The sequence below is a fragment of the Geotrypetes seraphini genome, chromosome 5, assembly GCF_902459505.1.
Source record: "Geotrypetes seraphini chromosome 5, aGeoSer1.1, whole genome shotgun sequence".
In the NCBI taxonomy this organism is placed as follows: Eukaryota; Metazoa; Chordata; class Amphibia; order Gymnophiona; family Dermophiidae; genus Geotrypetes; species Geotrypetes seraphini.
The window spans coordinates 98547400-98569621 of record NC_047088.1 but is presented as its reverse complement, the minus strand read 5'-3'; the positions used below and the strand labels follow the sequence as shown (position 1 = coordinate 98569621).

Genomic DNA, 22222 nt, shown 5'->3' with positions numbered 1-22222 from the left:
CAATAGCAAGACACGATGAACTGGAAATCATTGGCATAACAGAAACATGGTGGAATGATGAAAACAAATGGGACACAGTACTACAGGGATACAAACTATACAGAAGAGATAGAGTAGGGCAGAAAGGTGGAGGTATTGCCCTATATGTTCAGGATGGAGTAGAAACTGTTAGAGAGGCTACGGCGGAAAGGACAGAGAAGCTGGAGTCCCTCTGGATCAAGATTCCTAGACATAATGGTGCTGACACAAAAATTGGCTTTTACTATCGACCCCCAAGACAGACGGAGAAGACAGACTCGGAAATGATAGAGGAAATTAGATGGAAGACAGGTAATGTAATAATCATGGGAGACTTCAATTTCCCGGGGTTAGACTGGAACCTGGGAACCTCGAACTGCGGCAAGGAGGCCAAGTTCCTGGAAGCGCTAGGAGACTGCTTCCTGGAACAAAAGGAATCCATTAAAGAAAAGAAGGACTCCTTTAAAAAATGGAAAAGCACAAAAACAACCGAAGCTTGGAACAAACACAAAGATGATCAGAAGAAATGTCACAAGGCGGTGAGGGATGCCAAAAAGGACTATGAGGAGAAAATAGCGCAAGAGGTCAAAAATTTCAAGCCCTTCTTTAGATATGTAAAAGGAAAAAAACCTGCAAAAGAGGCGGTGGGACCGCTGGATGACCAGGGAAGAAAAGGGTACATCAAGGAAGACAAACAAATTGCAGACAGACTAAATTCCTTCTTTGCGTCCGTCTTTACGAAGGAGGACACCGCAATAATACAGTGAAAGTGAAAGTGTTCAAAGGAGTAATAGAGGACAGCCTCACCACAGTAGAAGTGGACTTGGACTAGATATACTACCAGATCGACAATCTTAAAAGCGACAAATCCCCTGGACCTGATGGAATTCACCCGAGAGTCTTAAAAGAACTGAAGGTTGAAATCGGAGAACTTTTACAAAAACTTGTCAACCTGTCAATTAGAACTGGACAGATATTGGACAATTGGAAGATAGCGAACTTCACGCCAATTTTCAAAAAAGGATCAAGAGGAGAACCGGGCAACTACAGACCTGCGAGTCTTACGTCTGTCCCTGGAAAGATGGTTGAGGCGCTGATCAAAGATAGCTTAGTCCGGCACCTAGACACACACAACCTGATGAGAGCCAGTCAACATGGCTTCAGGAAAGGGAAATCACGTTTGACGAGTTTACTTCAATTTTTTGAGACTGTGAACAAACAAATTGATAGTGGAGAACCGGTGGACATAATATACTTGGACTTCCAGAAAGCGTTCAACAGAAACTACAAAGCCATGAAATAGAGGGAGATATACTAAGATGGATAGGCAAATGGCTGGAGAACAGAAAGCAGAGGAGTGGGCATAAATGGGAAGTTCTCAGACTGGGAGAAAGTGACTAGCAGTGTGCCCCAGGGCTCGGTACTTGGGCCCATGTTATTTAATATTTTCATCAATGATCTAGAAGAAGGAACATCAAGTGAGATCATCAAGTTTGCAGATGACAAAGCTATGCCGGGCAATCAGATCGCAGAAGGATAGCGAGGAACTCCAGAGTGACTTGTGTCAGTTAGAGAAATGGGCGGAGAAATGGCAGATGAAGTTTAATGTGGAAAAGTGCAAAGTAATGCATTTAGGCAGAAAGAACAAGGAACACGAGTATAGAATGTCAGGTGCAACTCTGGGTAAGAGCGAACAAGAAAAGGACCTGGGTGTACTGATAGATAGGACCCTGAAACCGTCGGCACAATGCGCGGCAAAGAAAGCAAACAGAATGTTAGGCATGATAAAGAAAGGAATCTCGAGTAGATCGGAGAAAGTTATAATGCCGCTTTATAGAGCAATGGTCAGACCACACTTGGAATACTGTGTCCAACATTGGTCTCCCAACCTAAAGAAGGATATAAAACTGCTGGAGAGGGTGCAGAGACGAGCAACGAAGCTAATAAAAGGTATTGAGAACTTGGAATATGAGGAATGACTTAAGGAGACTGGGATTGTTCTCCCTTGAGAAAAGGAGACTGCGAGGGGATATGATCGAGACTTTCAAAATACTGAAAGGAATTGATCAAAATAAGAGCAGGAAAAAAAATTATTTACAATGTCCAATGTGGCACGGACAAGAGGACATGGACTTAAGCTAAGGGGGGACAAGTCCAGGACAAATATCAGGAAGTTCTGCTTCACACAACAAGTGGTGGACACATGGAATGCTCTCCCAGAGGAGGTTATTGCGGAATCCACCGTTCTAGGATTTAAAAGCAAACTCTATGCACATCTCCTTACGAGAGGCATAGAGGGATATGGGTGACTAAAATTATGCCAGGTGTACACCTGGCTGGGCCTCCGCGTGTGCGGATCGCCGGACTTGATGGACCGAAGATCTGATCTGGAGATGGCAGTAATTATTTTCTTGGCTCCTGCGTGAGGAGGATAGAGTGACAAGGCAACCGGAGCCCCCGATCCTGCTGGAGCCGAACCAGGTTGGTATACCATAGCTGCCTTGACCAAATTGGGAGCACAAGGATCACCAGCCCCTCGTGATCATCTATCCGTCTCAACAAAAGCCCTATCATGGGCCAAGGAGGGAAGACATAAAGACAGATTGTGGCCTCTGGTCACTCATGAGAAAACATTCAGCAGCAACTAGTTGATTCGATTGAACTTCAATTTCTGCAGAGATTCAGGAGCTAAACCCATAAGGTGTGCGGGCTTGAAAAATCTGTGCACTATGGGGTCGTTCCCCAAATCACGGGCCCCACAAGGTCCGGGATCGTGGCAATCCGCAAGATTCGCAACATCTAAGGTTGCCTCAGTACCACCCGGCGAAAGCAGAGGAATCAAGAGTGCCCACCACAACTGCGGGAATCATGATCTTACTCTCCGGAGCCCCCGCAGGAAATCAAGAGGAAAGACCCTGGCCAGCAGAACAGGAGTCCCTGTGACTGGTACAGAAGCCAGAGGAAACTAACCTCAACAACTTTAAATCTAACCTTAAAACCTCTCTCTTTAAAGATGCTTATGAGATCTATTCCTAGGACTTTCTGCTCATGAAGACTCAGACAATTGGCCATATATTAAAGACTCCCTTTATCCCTTTCGTTCTTCCCATTCCCCTTTCTTTTTAGTTTTATGCAATATATTCTACCCACTTCCCTTAAGTAGCATGTTTTGTCTGTACTGTTCTTGTAGTTTGTTTCCTCCCATTTTTATATTTTTAATATCTTTTTTTAAATCTCTGTATAATTGTAAACCGCTTTGTACTTAAAAGTGATATATCAAGATTAAATAAACTTGGAAACAGGGAGAGACTTTTTAACTAAGTATGCCTGCAAAAGCATATTCACAAATTCTGGTAGAAAACTCTCCTCCACAGTGGAAGCCAACTTCTGCACAACAGATTTGGAAAGCTTGGAAGATATATGCGGTTCACTGAAACACCGCTGAGTTGGATAACCTGGACATACTGAACTACCTAGTGGAGGACTACCTTGTGTATGTTGGACACTACAGCCATTTTAACACATATTTTCTCACAGTCTAAAGCAGCCTTTCTTTACAAGCTAACCAGATGGAACAGCATGTACTTCGCTAATCTATGAACGCATGTATCCTTTTGAAATGCTACTCCTGCTGGCCTAGTTCTTGTCTTCCTAAGGAGGATACTTCTCCAAGGTTCGGTGACCATTGTTCATTTGTACTGAGCTGTTATCAGTGCCGTATGACATATGCAAGGCACTCTGAGAAGCCATAAAACACCCATAACAAGTAACAACCCCTGAAGGATGAAGGGGGAGTAGGGATGTGGGGGCCTGGTGCCTGTCTCTGAAGCAAGCCATGGGATCCAGGCATGGCCAGGATGCTGGAATGTCACCCTTGCATCTTTGTTTCAGTTTGCTGCATAAGACTGTCTACAAGGACACCATCCTGAAGACATACAGTATTGTAGAACAAACAAATCAGCCTCAGCAAGGTGATAAGGATTCAAGACATGGACAAAAGAAGTTCACGAAGTGCCCTCTGTTTCTGGACTGCTAGGGCCCCTCTCGTGTGGGGGGGGGGGGGAAGTGAGAGAGATGTGGACTGGGGGGGGGGGAATAGTTAGGTATACATTCTTTTTGTATCGATAGGGAGTCATATGACCAGAGTTCGGGGATGAGCCTTTTGAAACAAAACAAGAATTTATCTGTATAAAAGAAACATGCACCACAAGTAGGGCCAGAGAGGTTTACCTGCTTATGCCGGAGGGTGTGCTAGCCCCCTGCTCGGCATATGAGTGTAAGTGTTACTCTCCATTGCATATTCTGAACTGACAATATATATTTCTTTCTGTTATGTCTCCGCTGCTATAAATTTGTAAGCCATTATACTAACAATAAAAATATTGCCTGTTTTGGAAAATACAACGCCGTCTTGTAGTCATTCCAATGAGGTAAACTAAGCAGCCATACTTCACCGCCAACACACTCCTCAGGGCCCCCTGATGCCAATTTTGCAGGAGTTGGGGCATAAGGTGCTTGAAGATCCTCCCCGGAGGTCAAAGGCACCACATTTGAGTAAATCTCGCCCCCTCTCGCAGTCCACAGCACATGTAGAAACATAGAAATAGACGGCAGATAAGGGCCAAGGCCCACCTAGTCTGCCCACCCTAATGTCCCTCCCCTACCTTTGCCCTGTGAATAGATCCCATGTGCCGATCCCATTTGGCCTTAAAATCAGGCACGCTGCTGGCCTCAATCACTTGCAGTGGAAGACTATTCCAGCGATCAACCACCCTTTCAGTGAAAAAGAATTTCCAAGTAGAACATACGTAGAACATAAATGAGGCATGAATCCATCCCTGCCCAGGGGAGGTCATCTATGTGTTTTCTTTAAAAAATGAAGCTGGCAAGTATGAAAAATAACTTTAAATCAAATCTGGAAAAATTCAAAAAGGCCACCGAGGCCCTGTTTTGACTAAAAATAGCCCAGGAAAACCACAAAACAGCCCAGGAAAAGCTCAAAAACAGAGATTTTAGGATTTTAGGGGTTTGGCGTAAGGCATGCAGGGAAACCAGCTAAAAACTCCTGTATAAACACCCCCCAAAATATCTGATTCAAGCTGTTAGCTTGCTCTCACATAACCATGTGCTGACAGGAAACAGCACATTTACACTCACTGTGATGAGAGAAACTAAATGCAGAGCTGAACACAGCTTACCGGGAGATCCTTTGCCTCAGTGATCTGGAAATCTGGGCTTCAAGTCTTCTGACTGCCCCACCGGCCTGACCACCACAGCTGGAGACCTCCGCCATCCATGGAAGCTGTGCAGATGCCTGGTGGAGGAATACAGTCTAGCTCTGATCCCGGTCGTGCCTCCACGGAACCACCCAGCCTGCACCACACCCACTAGTAGACAAACCTGGGGTGAGCTAGCTCCCAAGGGAAAGGTCCTGTAGCCCAGATCACATGTGCAGGCTGTCCAGGGGGCTTACTGCTAAGCAGGGAACCCCCCAGAAGCAGACATTCTCCAACAGTCTGTGATCTCCTGCCACAAGGATACCCCCCGCAGGGAACCTCCACAGCACTAGGGTGAAACCGCAACTGAAAAGAACCGAAATTACAGATAAAACCAGAAAATAAAACACGAGCAGAAAAGATAAGCTCCGACAGCCTGGCCTGTAGGAATTTAGACTGGAGTTCAATGGAGCATGTTCAGTGGTAAGGTGTGAGTGGGAGGGGGTTAAAAGCTTCAAATGTTTGAGGATTTCTACAGATCCCGGGTAGGAGGAGGAGGTAAATAGCCTATTGGTCCTGGAATAAAGTGGGATTGTACAAGAATATAAAATAGGAGGAAAACCCTGGATAGTTGTAAATGAAAGCTCACAATGCTGCAAGCCTAATGGATGCTCATTCTGAATGAAGAAGAAACTTATCTCTTCTTGCCTCCTGTCCCAAACAATACAATAAATAAAAACCGACATTGGGTTTCCCCAGGATCAGCTTTTGCCCATAGTCCTGACCCAACAAAGTACCGTCTGTAATCATGAGAAAAAGTCAATTGGTAAGTGAATGAGGCAATCACTCACTGAGCCTAGTGGTTCTCCAATTTGGTATCCAGGACAGTCACAACTATGCATGAGACAAATCTGCATACACTAAATCTAATGCATGCAAATAAGTTGTATGTGTATTCATTACAGATATCCTGATAATCTGCTGGATACATTCTAGTGACCTGGATTAGTCACCGTCAGTGTTGGGCTCTCCTTCTGTCTAATCAAGTTCAGCATAGCATATCTTATGTTCTTGAAAATGCCTCCAGAGCAGAATTGGCTCAGGACAGTCCCAATATCTTTATCTAGATTCCAGAATAACAAGGTGTGCTCTCATTAGCCATAAAACACCACTGTAACTGTAGCACAAACCCATCACAGCAGCTTCAATTAGGCATGCAAGAAAAACAAAAACCAAAGCTCAACCCTGCTCAGATCAAACAAAGACAGGTGGAGTTAGATGCCACTTTGATACCTTTAAGTTCTAGCACTTAACTCACCTTGTAGAGTGAACAACATCCTTGAAACCAGACTATTGAGGAGAATAAAAGAGAATGCCAAAGCAACCATTCATCATGATAGCTTCTAGGGCAAAGAAAACATCTAATGTTGGTTACTAGTAGCAAAGTTACATATGTTAGATCAGGGCTGCCCAAGTCCGGTCCTCGAGATCTACTGGTAGGCCAGGTTTTCAGGATATCCACAATGACCATGCATGAGAGAGATTTGCATACCAAGAAGGCAGTGCAGGCAAATCTCTCTCATGCATATTCATTGTGGATATCATGAAAACCTGGCCTGCCAGTAGATCTCGAGGACCGGACTTAGGCAGCCCTGTATTAGATACTGTAAAGAAATGCTACCTATTTCTGACAGCAATATGGCTGACTCTTCATCGTCATGGTGGGACCAACATCCTGGAAGTTGTCTCTTGAATAAAGTAAGGTCTCTTCACCAACATGAAATAAGGCTGTATTTCTTTACTGCGAAGTTAGGTCAACCATATTGAGGAGCAGATATAAATGCTGCTCTTGCCAGAATTCGATAAGGCTCTACTTTACTTTAAGTTGAAGAGGCCAGATAAAAACTATATACAGATAATGTCTTGGCTATTTTCCCTTCATCATGAATCTGAATCAAACATGTTGAATACAGGGATGGAAGGGGTTAAGGTTCCTTTCCCAGGGCTCAATATGATTATTTCCCCTTACTATCTACCCTTCCAAGTAGCTTTAAATGGCTGTGTTCAATACTTGCACAGAATACCCAAGCTGTTTTGATGGGCCACTGCATTCTCTGTCTTTTCAGAAGACAAGGGGTGAGGTTCCATGATCTTGCCAACATGGGAAAGGAAAAAATATTTATATATTCATTGAATTTAGCCACAGGCTTATATGGAAGTCAATAAAGTACTCACAGAAGAAATGTATGGTGATTGAGCCCCAGAGGGCTGCAGAGGAAAACCAGATGATGTTTGTAGAGAGAGGTTAGAAGGGGGAGATGTTGCCCCACCCAGCTGTGGACTCCTCTTCCTGCAGAAAGGAACAGTATGAGATACAATCAAGTTTATTCTTGGCAGAATTCTGCGCAAAAATCTGAAAGTTCTGCACAAAATATTTTAAAATTCTGCAAAGTTGATTTGTAGTGTTTCGCATAGAATTTCCCCATCATAAGGCCTAAAATCCCTTCCTGCCTTTTCCTTTCTCAGCTCCAGACTCCTCCGTTCCCTCTCACTCTAAATGCAGTTCTGCCTCCCTCTAAATCCCAATATGACCCATAATTCTGTCTGCCCCTAAAGGATTTCCATGCATGCAATATCCTAACTTCTCATTCTGTCTCACCATCCCAGCTATCAACTTATCTTCCCTTCCTTCACCTCTCCTCCCCATCAAGCCTTCAGCTTGTTGCCCCCAACCCACCTATAGCACAATCTGCCCTTGATCCCCCCACCGGCAAATGATTCTCCCCTTTATTCTGCCCCCAATCTCCCATTACACACTCAGAAAATATCACAATGGTAGTCCAATCAGATGAAAAAAGGAAGAAGTTTCGGCAACAAAGGGCTTTTTTTTTTTTTTACACATTGCTTGTTAGCTTCTTAAGACAGGAGTGTTTCAGGAGTTCTTATTTGTGGTATCTAATTGAGTTCAGAATACAACACCAGATTTCCCTTGTTTGTCGAGTGGTATATTAGACCCCTGATGAAGGCACTTTGTTGTCAAAACACTGGCCTTGTTGGGTCCCTTGACTTTGCATTTAAAAATTAAAAAAAAAGTTTGTGTTTGACTTTTTTCTCAGATTGGAGGCATCTTTCTGCCCATTCTTTCTTTTTTGTCCCTTCTCATTTTCAGCCAGAGCAATAACTCTGCTCACTCTCTCTTCTTCCCTGCTGAGTTCCCATGGCAAGGAGGAAGTGATCACTGTACAATAGGTCACTTCCTCTTCCTGTGTCAACTTAGACCTGACTGTTTATGTAAACCACGGGATCATGGTTCACAAAAACAGTTAGGTCAAAGCCAACACAGGAGGAGGACGTGACCCACTGTGCAGGTCACTTCTTCCTCTTCTTGCCATGAGAGCTTAGTGCTAGAGGGGAAAAGGGAGTGAGTGGAACTGTTGCTGCTCATGCCTGTACTGAACTCTGCATAGCATGTGCAGAATTCTGCCTGTCATGCAGAGGTGAGGAATTCTGCGCAAATTCTGGGCTGTGCAGTTGCACAGAATTCTGCCAAGAGTACAAGTTGAAATAGATTAGGAAATGCTGGGGGAAGGACAAATCATAAAAAAGAGGAGATTAAACAGTGTATTTATCCCAATATTCAGTGGCAATTAGGTAACAGGAGATAAAAGCAATTTGACTTCAAAGTAGCTCCGTAGTTCAGGCTGTAGCACAGGAGACCCAGGTTTACATAATTTGTCATTTTGAGTCTGTGAAGATGCAAAGCTGGTGTGCTCAAATGGGTTCCCCAAAGCCACTTAGGCATGCCATATGGGGACAGAACTGTAAAGATGGAAACTAATAAAGCAGGTAAACAAACCAAAACTAACTCCCTCTCCCAAGGTCACACACAGCAAAATCAACAACAGAATTGGGATAAGAATGGAGACACAGCAATAGAATGAAGTCTCCTTACCGCTTCAGAGTTGGAGTATCTGGGAATTTAGGACACTCTCCATCACTGTTTTCAGAGGAAGCTGTTGCATCAGAGTCTGAAATACAGAATTAGAAATTATAGCCTGATATCACTAAAGATAGCCCCTACTCTTGAATGACATGGTTTAAAATGGACGTGGTTCTAGCTTTGTACTGTGGGTTAGGATTAGAGAATAACACAGGGACAAATTTTTCCCCGGCCCCATTCCTGCAAGTTCTGTCCTCATCTGCACAAACCTCAAACACTTTAAAATCATAAGTGTTCGAGGCTTGTACAGTTAAGGCAGAGCTTACAGGAATGGGCCAGAGAAGGGATAGTGACAAAACTCGTGGGGATAGGGAAATTGAGTTTCGACAGGGACAAATTTGTCCCTGTGTCTTTCTCTAGTTAGGATTTCATCTGTTTTAAGAATATTTCTGTCTTGAATGTAATTGCAATGCCTTTCTGCATTTTTTTGTGGAAATTATGATTGGATAATATCTGTATTGATATTATGATTTGCTAGTATTTGTTTTGAGACAGATTTCCCATCCTCCCCAAAAAAGAATAATACTATGTTTGTTTTTTGTTGTGTTTCAAATGTTAAGCAACTAAAGGGCGAACAGGATAATATGTATGTAGCAAATGTGTAGTTTTATGCGGTATATAAATTGTTAAATAAATAAATTTGTTACTGATAAGAAATAAGGGCCACCTTTAATTCTATCTTTTTTTTTTTTTTACCTGAGGAGCCTTCATCCACGGCCTCATACTGCAAGAGGCGATCCAGAAGAAAGCTGGTACAAAGAAGAAACAAGCAGGTATGAGTTAGTTTAGGGCTATTCTGAACCCTCCATGAGAAACAATAGAAGGAGTAAGCCAGAGTTAGAGAAACGAGATGAACATGGCTAGAATACTACATGCAGGGAGAGACAGTGTTTTGACAAACATTATAGAAAATTTATTTTATACCGCACATACATTTTAAAGCTTTGTGTGGTTTAATAATAAGAACAGTCAGATACACCTAGGAATTTACAGCTACTAATAATTTTAAATCAGTTTAAGACTTTAGTATTACACACTGAAATAGGTTTTAAGTGATTTTTGAAAGATTTTATACAGAAAAAGCGAAAAGAAAATTTATAGACAAGAGACATAGGAGTAGCCTATTGATTAGAGCATCAGGTTGAGAATGAGGGAAGCATAGTTCAAATCCTACTGCGGTTCCTTTAGGCCTTGGGCAAGTCACTTAACCTCTACTACCTGAAAAAGGTGTAAGCCGAATCTAAATAAAAAAATAAAACAAAATAGTGTAAAATTTGTATTCTTGGGATTCACCTCTTGTCCCGGGAGACTTTCAGCAACTTCCTCTGGGCCTTCCTTAGTTCTTCTTGAAAACATTCCTGCTCCTGCAGAGAGACAAAAGGTTAGTCTGTCAGTATGTGAGAATGTCAATAGAGAGGAGCTATAAATGGTAAATAGTAGCATGGAGACAATTCTATATGTCCAGTGTTATGCAAAGGATAATAAATAGTGACAAATGATAGAAAATGGTGCAATCTACAGTGCCTTCACACTTATCTTTGTAAGCAATATTGTTCAAGGGCTGTCTGGTAAGGACTGCCTCTTTGCGGATGATACCAAACTCTAGTAATGTGGATAATATGAGAAAAGTCCTGGTGAAGCTCAAAGAATTGTCCAGAATTTGGCAGCTAAGATTTAATGCTAAATATTTGGGCTACAACGACTCAAGGGAACATGGTCTCTCAAGGTTTCCACAGCCAGCATCATGCTTGTTGCAGGTTTCAGGGTCATACTCTGAAGAAAGCCACTGCAGGGTGGCTGAAACGTCTTCTACCTGACAAGACGCAGCGAGACACAGAAACCTGCAACAAGCACTCAAGGGAACAGTAGTTTAGGGGACGAAACACTTTTGTGCATGAAAGAGTAGTAGGGCTTGGGTATGATACTATGTAATGATCTTAAAGTGATAAAGAACATATCGGCAAAACAAATGAAATATTTCAAATATTATGAAGTGATGCACTCAGAAACCAAACCCTCTTACATAATCCTGCAAGAGTTTGAAGATATGGTTTCTGAATGCATTACATCATAATATTTACATTCAACAGAGTTTTGATATATTTCATTTGTTATACCGGTGATATATTCTATATCTGATTATTTTGCACAGGTTTTGTACAGGTTTACTGTGACCCAAGCACTGAGCGCTCCTCCACCCCACCCCTCCTTCTGATATCACATCCGGGTCACGAAACCAGAAAGTGACATCAGAGGGAGGAAGCTCAGGCCAGCACGAGCAGCAGGCAGGAGATGCTTCTTGCTGCCAGTGAAGATTTAAGGAGGTATTCTGGGGGGGGGCCTGTGAGCACAGTGGGGTAGAGTGCAGGGAAGGGGGGAGCGTAAGGTGCTCAGGCTATGATAAACCACATTACAGTAGCATTTGTTATTATCTGTGGTTTCACATAACTGTGATAGGTCTTGGAACTATTACCCATGGATATAGGACCCTTGCTGTACTCCCATTATTTAATTATGATTTTAATATAGTCAAACAGGTAGAAAAGGAGGCAGCAAAAGAATGGCCAGTAGGAAAAAGGAGGTGATGATGTCCCTGTATAAGACTCTGGAGAGACCTCATTTAGAATATTGTGTACAATTCTGGAGACCACACCTTCAAAAAGATATAAATAAGTTGAAGTTGGTCCAGAGGACGGCTACTAAATTAGGCAGTGGTCTTTGTCATAAAGTGTACGGGGACAGACTTACAGTAAATATTTCAAAGTATATATTTTGGAAGAAAGGTGGGCGAGGGGAGATAAGATAAAGATGCTTAAATACCTCCATGGCATAAATGCACAGAAGGCGAGTCTCCTTCAACTGAAAGGAAGATCTGGAATGAGGGGACATAAGATGAAGGTGAAAGGGAACAGAAGTAATTTGAGGAAATACTCCTTCACACACAGGATGGTGAATTCGTGGAATGGCCTCCTGGTGGAGATGACAACTGAATTCAAGAAAGCTTGGGACAGGTACATAAGATCTCGAAGGGAGAGGAAGAACAGTAGTATGAAATGGTCAGACTGAATAGGCCATATGATCTTTATCTGCCTTAATTTTTCTCTGTTTCATGTTGGGCTTGCTTGGTGGTCCTGCAGTGGCCAGGACAGGTGGAATCCCTCCCACCTCCTGTCCCAGCCAATTCTTAGAATTTTTACCTCCCTCCCGTGCATACCTTTAGTATCCCTAGTGGCCCAGCAGTGGCTGGTACAGGAGGGATCCCTTCCATCTCCTATCCCAACCAATTCTAATAATTTTTACCTCCCTCCTGCGTATATACAGTAGCAAGCAATTTTACACATCATTTATAGAATCTGGGGGATAATGGAAACACTATGCATGAAAATCTCTCTCATGTATATTGATTGCAATAATCCTGAAAACTTAACTGGCTAAGTGTCCCTTCAAGAGTGGGTTGAGAAGCACTATCAGAGGCAACTCTAGGTCTAGGTCTCTGTCATGCATTTGATGAAGATGATGTCACTAGAACTTCGTAGTTTAATGAACGCTTTGATCCTCCCTTTAACATGAACTTACATAGATGAGGAATTTCAGCTTCCGCTTCAGATTCTTGTACTTCCTTCTGTAGTCCACACCAACCTCCCCCTGCCCATTCATTCCTAGGAAAGGAAGGAAAATGGCAAATGTTAAGATTATCTAAAATTGCCTCAGTTCCCTGGTACACTGTGGTTCCATGCTCTGTCTAGCATTAAATAGGATTCATTCAGTTTCTGTACTTGCAACAGCTTGAAACCTACACCAAACAGTAGCCCTGTATTTTCATTGTATCCCAAATTCATTGTGCTATTTCACAGAAAAACAACAAAAAAACAACAAAAAAAATATATAAAAGCTCCCACTCTACTGACAATAATATCAATCTATCCAGGGGCAGCTCAAGGAAATATGCATGCTTGAGGCAAGAGATGAAGAGGGATGAGAAGGCAACACCCCCCTAATTCCCTCCTGAAAACTACAATCAGGGAGGAAGGTGAGTGGGAGTGATAGAATACAGCAAACTGACAGGAACCAAACAATCAGGCTTATTACAAAATCATGAAATTATATAAACCATATGGGGCTCATAATCAAAAGAGAAAAACGTCCAAAAACCGGCTTAAATTGGCACTTGGACGAACATTTCTCTAAAACATCCAAGTGCCGATAATCAACCCGGGTTTTGGACGTATTTCTAAACGACTTAGGCCTTCATAGAGCCGCTCAACGTCCAAAGCTAAACGGGGTGTTTCGGGAGGCGTGTCGAGGGCGGGAGTTGGGCGGGACATGGGCCGGCTTAGACTTAGTCGTACAGCATGTATAACCAAAAGTTAAACAACAGAGCCTAGAGGAAAATTGGACGTATTGACTTAGACCATCTAAAACAGGGGTCTCAAAGTCCCTCCTTGAGGGCCGCAATCCAGTCGGGTTTTCAGAATTTCCCCAATGAATATGCATGAGCTCTATGTGCATGCACTGCTTTCAATGCATATTCATTGGGGAAATCTTGAAAACCCGACTGGATTGCGGCCCTCAAGGAGGGACTTTGAGATCCCTGATCTAAAACATGGTCTAAGTCACTAAAACCCACCTAAACTCACCAGATATTCACTGAAAACACATAACACAGACCCCTACACACTACCCCAGTGATCACTAACACACACCCCACCCCCATAAAAATTATATTCACAACTTTAAATTTCAGCCTCCAGACCATCATTACCTGGCTGCCTAGCATAGGAAAGCCTAGGCATCCAGCCCAGAGGCAGCTTAAGACATCTTGGGGGGTGGGTTTAGGACCCATAGAGAGATGGACCCATGCTCATAAGCTCCTGTAATCACTGCATTGTTACTGAAACATGTGCACTCCCCTATACACCCCCAAAACCCTTTTGTACTGGCATATAAGTGGCTCCTGCATCCATAAGGGCTATAGGGGTGGTAGATAAGTGGGTCTAGGAGATTCTGAAGGTGGTTTGGGGGACTCACTGTGACCTATAAGGGAGCTGTAGTGTGGAGAAGCCATGGCACCCTGTTTGTGAAGTTCACAACAGTGCCCTGTACGGTACCCCACTATTTAGGTGCCCTGTCTGGGTGTTCTGTCAGTCACTTTGCAGACCCCCTCCCACGTCCAACAGGGCTTGTTCTAGACTTTTTTGACTTGGACGGACATTTGTATGAAAATGGACAATAAAGTTAGACGTTTTAGATCAGATCTGCAGGACGTATAATTTGGACAATTTTCGAAAGTCAAAAGAAGTTGGACGTCTCTTTCGAAAATGTCACTTAGGAACTTTTTGACTTTGGACGACTTGCGAAATGGACGTAAATGGACTTAGACGTCCCTTTTGATTATGCCCCTCCACATATTTATTAGGGATGCTCATCAATTAATTGTGATTATTTGCAATTAACCCCCCTTTTACAAAACCACAAAAGTGTTTTTTAGCCCTGATTAAAAATGTAGTGATTAATCAATGTGCAGCCCTAATATGTATTTATTTATTTTAAAAATTTATATTCCATATATTCTATGCAGATTACAAAAGACATCCAAAATACAAGAGAACATACAAATAACAGTTTACAACCTGACAAAATTCCAGACACAAATAAAATATCCCTGCAACAATACAACTTTCTGCCTTCTCCTACTTTACTGAAAATGGACAGTTGGCATATCATCCACTAGTTCAAGATTTAAAAAGTGCACAAAAACAATACAGTTTTAAGCCCTTTCCTGAACTGTAGTACAGCGGAGGTTTCTCTAAGGTCAAATGGTAGCTTATTCCAGTAAATAGGGCTCTGTACAGAAAACATCATCTTACGATAGATAGCACGACCATCTCACTACATACACAGAGAGCATATCTAGACATAATTTATCCTCTGAGCATAAATTCCGTGATGGCTTTTAAAAGTGCAACATCAAACGCACTGCCACAGGACCATTATCATGCAGTAATTTAAATATTAAACACAGAATCTTAAATTCAATGTGAGAACTGATAGGCAACTAATGTAGTTCTTTTAGGATAGGTGTAATATGCTCAAAACAGGATATGTGCGCAACCATACGAGCGGTAGTATTCTGGGCAAATATATTACATACACATAAAACCAAAGTGAAACAGCCTGAAGAGTCAAACCATACACAAAAAGAAAAACGTCCAGTTCATTCTGCCAGGGTTGAGCCCTTTGGTGCTGGCAGCAATCAGGACCTAGCTGCATACTACCAAGGCCTGGAGTGAGGAGCACAAGTGCTCATAGAGAAGTCAATTATATATAAGTATTCATTCATATGGAAATTCCAAAATTAACCAATAAAACTCTCCCAGCAAAAGGTACAAAGAAGTCAAATGTTTCATATTACAATTTAACATATTGACATGACGGCAGATAAAGGCAAAATGGCCCATCTAGTCTGCCCATCCGCAGTAACCATTATCTGGTGTTAAATCAGCAATAGCAAAACAGTTTCCCTCTACTACCAGACACTGTGTAATGTAAGAAAAAAAAACATACAAATAGACATTTTAAGTGTGGTGCAGTAATTAAAGCTACAGCCTTAGCTCCATGAGGTTGTGGGTTCAAACCCATGCTGCTCCTTGTGACCCTAGGCAAGTCACTTAATCCCCCCATTACCCCAGGTACATTAGATAGTTTATGAGCCTGCCTGGACAAACAGGGAAGAATGCATAAGTACCTGAATATCTGTGCAAAATAAACAGATATAGAACATATCACTAGTGTCTGTCCAATTAAAAAAACACAACCCCTTCCTTCGTTCGTACCTTTAAATCGGCAGCAGGAGGAGCGCTCAGTCCCTACTGCTTCTCCGCCAGCCGCCGTCAGTAATACGTGCCTTAGGCACCTCCCCGGTGCATCATGTGATACACAGGAAGGGACCTAGGGCCCTGATTGGCTCAGGCGCCTCGGACTCCTCCATTGGGAGGGGCCTTAGGCTCCTGAGCCAATCAGGGCCTTCCTGTGCGTATCCTTTCCGGAGGGTCTTGAAAGAAAAGTAAAACTACAACTCCCGGGATGACGAGCAGCTTGACGTCACTTCCAGTTACAGAAAGTGTGACCAGATAAGCAGAGCAAACGAACAAATGAAAGCTTTATGTTTAGAAGACGCAACTCACGTAGGGGAGGGACGTCAACTCAAAACAAAACTATTGGGGAATAGAATTTGCAACATTTTACGGAGAGAGCTAGGTTTCCCGCCTATTTTGACATATGGAACCGGAGTGGTGGCGCTGATAGCGTGTCACGTTCTGCTTTTTTGAAACCGGGAACGGATGGCTGCAACTGATGGGGTCTGTGGTAGTGGTAATACTGCGTGTGATATGCGGAGTTTCACGCAGGACTTGCTCCGCAGTAGCCTGGATCTCAGGTACGATCTGCCCGAGACCTCGGTCCTCGGGTAGCCTAATCAAATGTAAATTGGATTTTGTTTTATTAAGTTTTTACTACTTCGTGGCTCCAGTGCTGGGCATTTTTGGAGCTGACTTTGGTTCCAGAAACAGGTTGGTCGAAGGGGGGTGGGGTTGTTTGAGTCGCAGCAGACGAGACCTGCCGCGGTAGGATTCGGCCGGGGAGTGACAGCCAACGACAGGAAAGTAGTGCTGGCCGATTCACTTCGGTGTTCACCTGACCTGCTTCTACTCTTCGATTTGCTTTTTACTCTTTCCTTTCTATACGAACTATTTCTTAAAAATATTATGCCGATTGGCAGCATACCTAACGTGACCATTTATTTTTTTCATCAAAACGGGACATCTATTAATATTCAGTCCCGCCCTAGCCCCACCCCCAATTTATTCCATTAATTTTTCATGTACACACAATATCTTATTATTTCATAATGTAACCATAAAATTTAAAAACACAAAGCACCCTAAACACAGAGAAAATATTAATTATCATTTAGATTTAGGGTGATTTCAATGATGTCACCTCAGTAACTACAGAAAAATAGACAAATATAGTGCAAAATATAGACAGCAGATATAAATTCTCAAAACTGACACATTATTATCACTAAATTGAAAATAAAATCATTTTTCCTACCTTTGCTGTCTGGTGATTTCATGAGTCTCTGGTTGCGTTTCCTTCTGACTGTGCATCCTATCTTTCATTTCTTTCTGCACTCGGACCCAACAATTGTCCCTTTCTATTCCCTCCCTCCTTCCTTCCTATGTCCTTAGTGCCCCCAGTGCCTCCTTCCTATGTCCCCTCACTGCCTTCCAGCCTTTGTTCCACCCCCTCCCAAAAAGCCTGCCTGCCTACCTCCCCCAGAGCCAGCCTGCCTGCCTACCTCCCCCAGAGCCAGCCTGCCTGCCTACCTCCCCCAGAGCCAGCCTGCCTGCCTACCTCCCCCAGAGCCAGCCTGCCTGCCTACCTCCCCCAGAGCCAGCCTGCCTGCCTACCTCCCCCAGAGCCTGCCTGCCTGCCTACCTACCCCAGAGCCTGCCTGCCTACCTCCCCCAGAGCCAGCCTGCCTGCCTACCTCCCCCAAAGCCTGCCCACCTACCTCCCTTCCCCAGAGCCAGCCAGCCAGCTAGCCAGCCAGCCTGCCTACCTCCTCCTCCCCCCCTACCGCGGAAAACAAAAGCCTCCCTCCAGGCCCTATTTAAATTTCCCCCTCCCCCGGTCCACCACCGCTGCTCCTCTGCTTACCTCCCGCTAATCGCACCCAAAAGCCTTCTTCCCGACGTCAATTCTGACGTCGGAGAGGACGTTCCGGGCCAGCCGGGTACGAGTAGTGGCAGGGAGATAAGCAGAGGAGCAGCGGCGGTGGACAGGGGGGGAGGGGGAGTTTAAATCAGGCCTGGAGGGAGGCTTTTGTTTGGTTTTTTTGGTGCGGCAGGGGAGGGACAGGAAGCTATCGCTTGTCCCGTTGTCCCCGCGCACAGCTTCAGGACGCTGTCTCTGAAAACGGGACATTTTGGTGTCCCGAAGCTGTGTGTGGGGACAACGGGACAGGGAATCCGAAAACGGGACTGTCCCGTTCAAAACTGGACGTTTAGTCACCTTAAGCATACCAAATGTTTGTGGATAAGTGTAAAGTGAGAAAGCAAAAGGAGAGAACCAACGCAGTCTGCAGTGAGTAAAGCACAAACCAAACCAAAGGGAACTATAGATAAATGTACAAGGATGCAGGCTAAATTTATTGAAACAGAATTTATCAATGCGGTTAATGTTACCACCTTGAACCAAACCAAAGGACCCAACACGGTCCATGTTTCGGTAAACACGCCTTCTTCAGGGGTCCCAGGTGGATATGGTATCAGATAGAACCGCAAACTAAAACTTAACCTGTATGTAGAAAAAAGCAGTTTAAACAACTAGGAAAGGCAAAGGTGGAGGAAAGAGACTTGGGAGTTATGATCGAAAAGTCGATGAAGCCGTCCGCGTAATGTGCGGCGGCAAAAAGGGTGAACAGAATGCTAAGAATGATAAAGAAGGGGATCACAAACAGATCGGAGAAGGTTATCATGCCGCTGTACCGGGCCATGGTACGCCCTCACCTGGAGTACTGTGTCCAGTACTGGTCGCCGTACATGAAGAAGGACATGGTACTACTCAAAAGGGTCCAGAGAAGAGCGACTAAGATGGTTAAGGGGCTGGAGGAGTTGCCGTACAGTGAAAGATTAGAGAAACTTGGCTTTTTCTCCATCGAACAGAGGAGATTGAGAGGGGACTTGATCGAAACATTCAAGATATTGAAGGGAATAGACAGTAGATAGGACAGGTTGTTCACCCTCTTCAAGGTAGAGAGAACAAGAGGGCACTCTCTAAAATTGAAAGGGGATAGATTCCATACGAATGTAAGGAAGTTCTTCTTCACCCAGAGAGTGGTAGAAAACTGGAATGCTCTTCCGGAGTCTGTTATAGGGGAAAACACCCTCCAGGGATTCAAGACAAGGTTAGACAAGTTCCTGCTAAACCAGAACGTACTCAGGTAGGGCTAGTCTCAGTTAGGGTGCAGGTCTGACCCAGCAGTAGCAATTCTTATGTTCTTAAATAATTAAGATAAAGCAGCGGAAACTCTCTCGGGTGCACCAGGCTCCCTGCTCCAAAAGCTTTTTCCATTCTAGTTGTGGAGTGCTGCCGCTAGGTACGAAAGTATTGTAAAGACAGGGAGCTTGGCGGCTCTTTACGGCCAGCGCAGAGTGGAGAGTGGAATGGGGTTTGATGCGCATGGGGCTTAATGATGGGGAGTATTTGGAAGCCAGGAGTGAGCGCTTCAGGGCTTCCTGCTCACTGAGGTATGTTGCGCGGGTGCTACTCCATGAGGCTGCAATACAAGTCAAGGAAAGCATTATAGGGTAGAACAGAATGTTCAATACTGAAATCCAGCTATGAAAGTTGAAAAAAAAAAAAGTTGGGCTCTGAAAAACTGTAAGTAAGTATTTCATGAAATGATCCTAGGTGCAAGTGTTTTCTGTCCTAATTCAGTTCTCAAGTATATTTTAAACAAGACGGAGATTATTACATGAAGGATTGTATCTACCTTAAGGGCACCAACAACAACTGTGCATGAATTTACATATGCTTCCATGTTCACTATTCAGAAAATGCTGATGCCATAATAAAACAAAAAAAGGTGAACACCTACCATATATAATTGACTATAAGTCTATCTCAAGTCGAGGGACAGTTTTGGGATTATAAAGGGTCAAAATTGATGTGACCCACGTATAAGTCGAGGCTCCATACATTGCCAAATCTGACACCCTCCCCCTTTCTCTGATAAGCTTCTCCATGCCTTATTACCCCACAGATCCCACCTACCCTCTTTTGCTATCCCCCCTCCCCCATCACCACGTACCTTCAATCTAGACCAGACATGGGCAAACTACGGCGCGCGGGTCATATCCGGCCCATTTTGTTTTTTAATCCTGCCTGCCGACCATCCAAACTTAGCCGACCTCGAGGCCTACATACCTCTTTCCAGAGCAGCATCGGGCCGGCAGCATTCTAAACAGGCTACTTCACGGCCTTCTCTCATTGGGGAATTCCATCTACCGCATCACTGATATGTCATCAGTAGCGCAGCACATGGAAAGCCCTGACTAGAGAAGGCCGCAAAGCAGCTTTTTTAGAGTGCTGCCAGCCCAACACTGCTCAGGAGGGAGGCATGTAGGGGTCAGCGGGGTTCGGATGGGAGAGAAGGATGGAGGGTCAGTGGGGGTTTGGCTGTGCAATGGGGACAGATGCTCAAGGGTTCTGCTGCACATGGGATGGGAGGGAGGATGGGATGGAAGCTGGGCAAGGGTTCTGCTCCACAGGGGGGAGGGATGGAGGGATAGAAAGATGCTGCACATGTGGGGGAGAGAAAGGAAAGAGGAAGAATTGGAGTGAAGGGAAAGATGATCATGTACATTCATTTTGTACAATAAGCCTTACGTTTTCATGCTTTGCTACCTTTTAAAGTCCAAATCCTTTTCTGTTATGACGTTTACATTTAATTTATATTAGTTCACACAAACACTCCATCCTTCTGCTCTCGGTCCGGCCCCTCTATGAAATTTAAGAACCCATGGTGGCCCACGAGTCAAAAAGTTTGCCCACCCCTGATCTAGACTCTCTTGTACATAGCACTGGCACCACAGCAGTACACTACCTGAGTTTGCTGCAGAGCATACCTTCAATCATCCCACCCCTTCTGACTCAACTTCCTGTTACCTCATGAGCAGGACAGGTCAAAGGGCATGCTTTGGAGCAGACCTCAAGCACCTACCACTGCAGTGCCAGTGTCGTATGCAAGAGTTGAAATTTAAAAGTACTTGGTGGGTCATCTTGAGGTCATGAGGCAATGCCACAATGCTACTCATGCCACCAGTGGGGGGTGAGCAGAGAGACTGGATTAATAAAATTTTACTTCCAAGGGCACTACCCATAGATAAGATATCATATTAACCCATTGAGTTTTTTGTCCAGAATTTCTCCACTTATAGTAAAGTGTATTTAGTAGTACCTTTTATTTTCATTTTGAAATACCTTAAGGGTTTGACAAATTCCAGATGCCAGGTTGCCGTGGCACCTAGAAATTTTACCCTGGTGAATGGACTTAGGCCCTATTTGTAAGCCCATTTATTTAAATTACTTCTGCAGGCAACAGTTCTTTTGGTTCTTGATTACTGTAATTTGGTACTCCTGGGGGTACTGATGTCGGTGCTGTGTGCTCTCCAGGTAGCCCAAAATTCAGTGATCAGAATTTTGTTTAGGCTGGGGAGATATGAGCACTTGACAGAATGCTATGTGAGCTTTTATTGGTTGATTCGCTTTAAGCTAATGCTAAACGTCTATATGTGCTTACACAATCTGGCTCCTAAATATCTTGTTGAGAGCATTCTGCCACGTGTTCCGCCACATCCCCTTCGATCTGCAGAACAATTGAGGTTACAAATTCCATCTGAGGCAATTGAAACTGACAGTGTCTAGGGACAGTGTATTCCATTATAAAGGGCCTAGGGAATGGAATAATCTTCCTGAGTATATTCAACGGAAGCACAATATCTGAAATTTTTTTTAAAAACTGTTGAAGCTTCATCTCTTTGGCCAAGTGAAATATACGGTCTGAGATTGTTATTAATGAAAAGAAGAAGATGAAGGTGCTGGGTCACCTGTGTAATTTTTGGGTTTGTATTTTTTATTTTACATTTTGGGAGTATTTATTAAGAACATAAGAACATAAGAAGTTGCCTCCGCTGAGGCAGACCATAGGTCCATCCTGCCCAGCGGTCCACTCTCGCGGCGGCCCATCAGGCCCATCGCCTGAGTAGTGGTCTATACCTATCTATACCCTTCAATCCCTTTTTCTTCTAGGAATCTATCCAAACTTTCTTTGAAACCATTTAATGTTTTCTTGTCTACAACAGCCTCTGGAAGCACGTTCCATGTATCCACCACCCTCTGAGTGAAAAAGAACTTCCTAGCG

General features: G+C 43.8%; 2 protein-coding genes across 4 annotated transcripts in view; one reads left to right on the top strand and one right to left on the bottom strand.

Annotated features, from left to right (window-relative positions):
- The window catches only part of INO80E (INO80 complex subunit E), a 66139-nt gene extending 49944 nt beyond the window's left edge, over positions 1 to 16195 (bottom strand). Inside the window, exons 1-6 of one of the 3 annotated variants that reach the window (XM_033945559.1) lie at positions 16068 to 16195; positions 12811 to 12893; positions 10528 to 10598; positions 9931 to 9983; positions 9187 to 9262; positions 7470 to 7584 (exon numbers count right to left, since the gene is read on the bottom strand). In XM_033945559.1, the coding sequence (XP_033801450.1) occupies positions 7470 to 7584; positions 9187 to 9262; positions 9931 to 9983; positions 10528 to 10598; positions 12811 to 12891 (396 nt within the window). In that variant the 5' untranslated portion in view covers positions 12892 to 12893; positions 16068 to 16195. Of the gene's footprint in view, positions 1 to 7469; positions 7585 to 9186; positions 9263 to 9930; positions 9984 to 10527; positions 10599 to 12810; positions 12894 to 15979 lie in introns of all 3 variants that reach the window. The other 2 variants (XM_033945557.1, XM_033945558.1) reach the window with 2 other exon arrangements.
- A 145-nt stretch (positions 16196 to 16340) lies between these two features.
- The window catches only part of HIRIP3 (HIRA interacting protein 3), an 83230-nt gene continuing 77348 nt past the window's right edge, over positions 16341 to 22222 (top strand). The window contains exon 1 of the mRNA XM_033947107.1: positions 16341 to 16669. Coding sequence (XP_033802998.1) covers positions 16575 to 16669 — 95 coding nt within the window. The 5' untranslated portion in view covers positions 16341 to 16574. The remainder of the gene's footprint in view (positions 16670 to 22222) is intronic.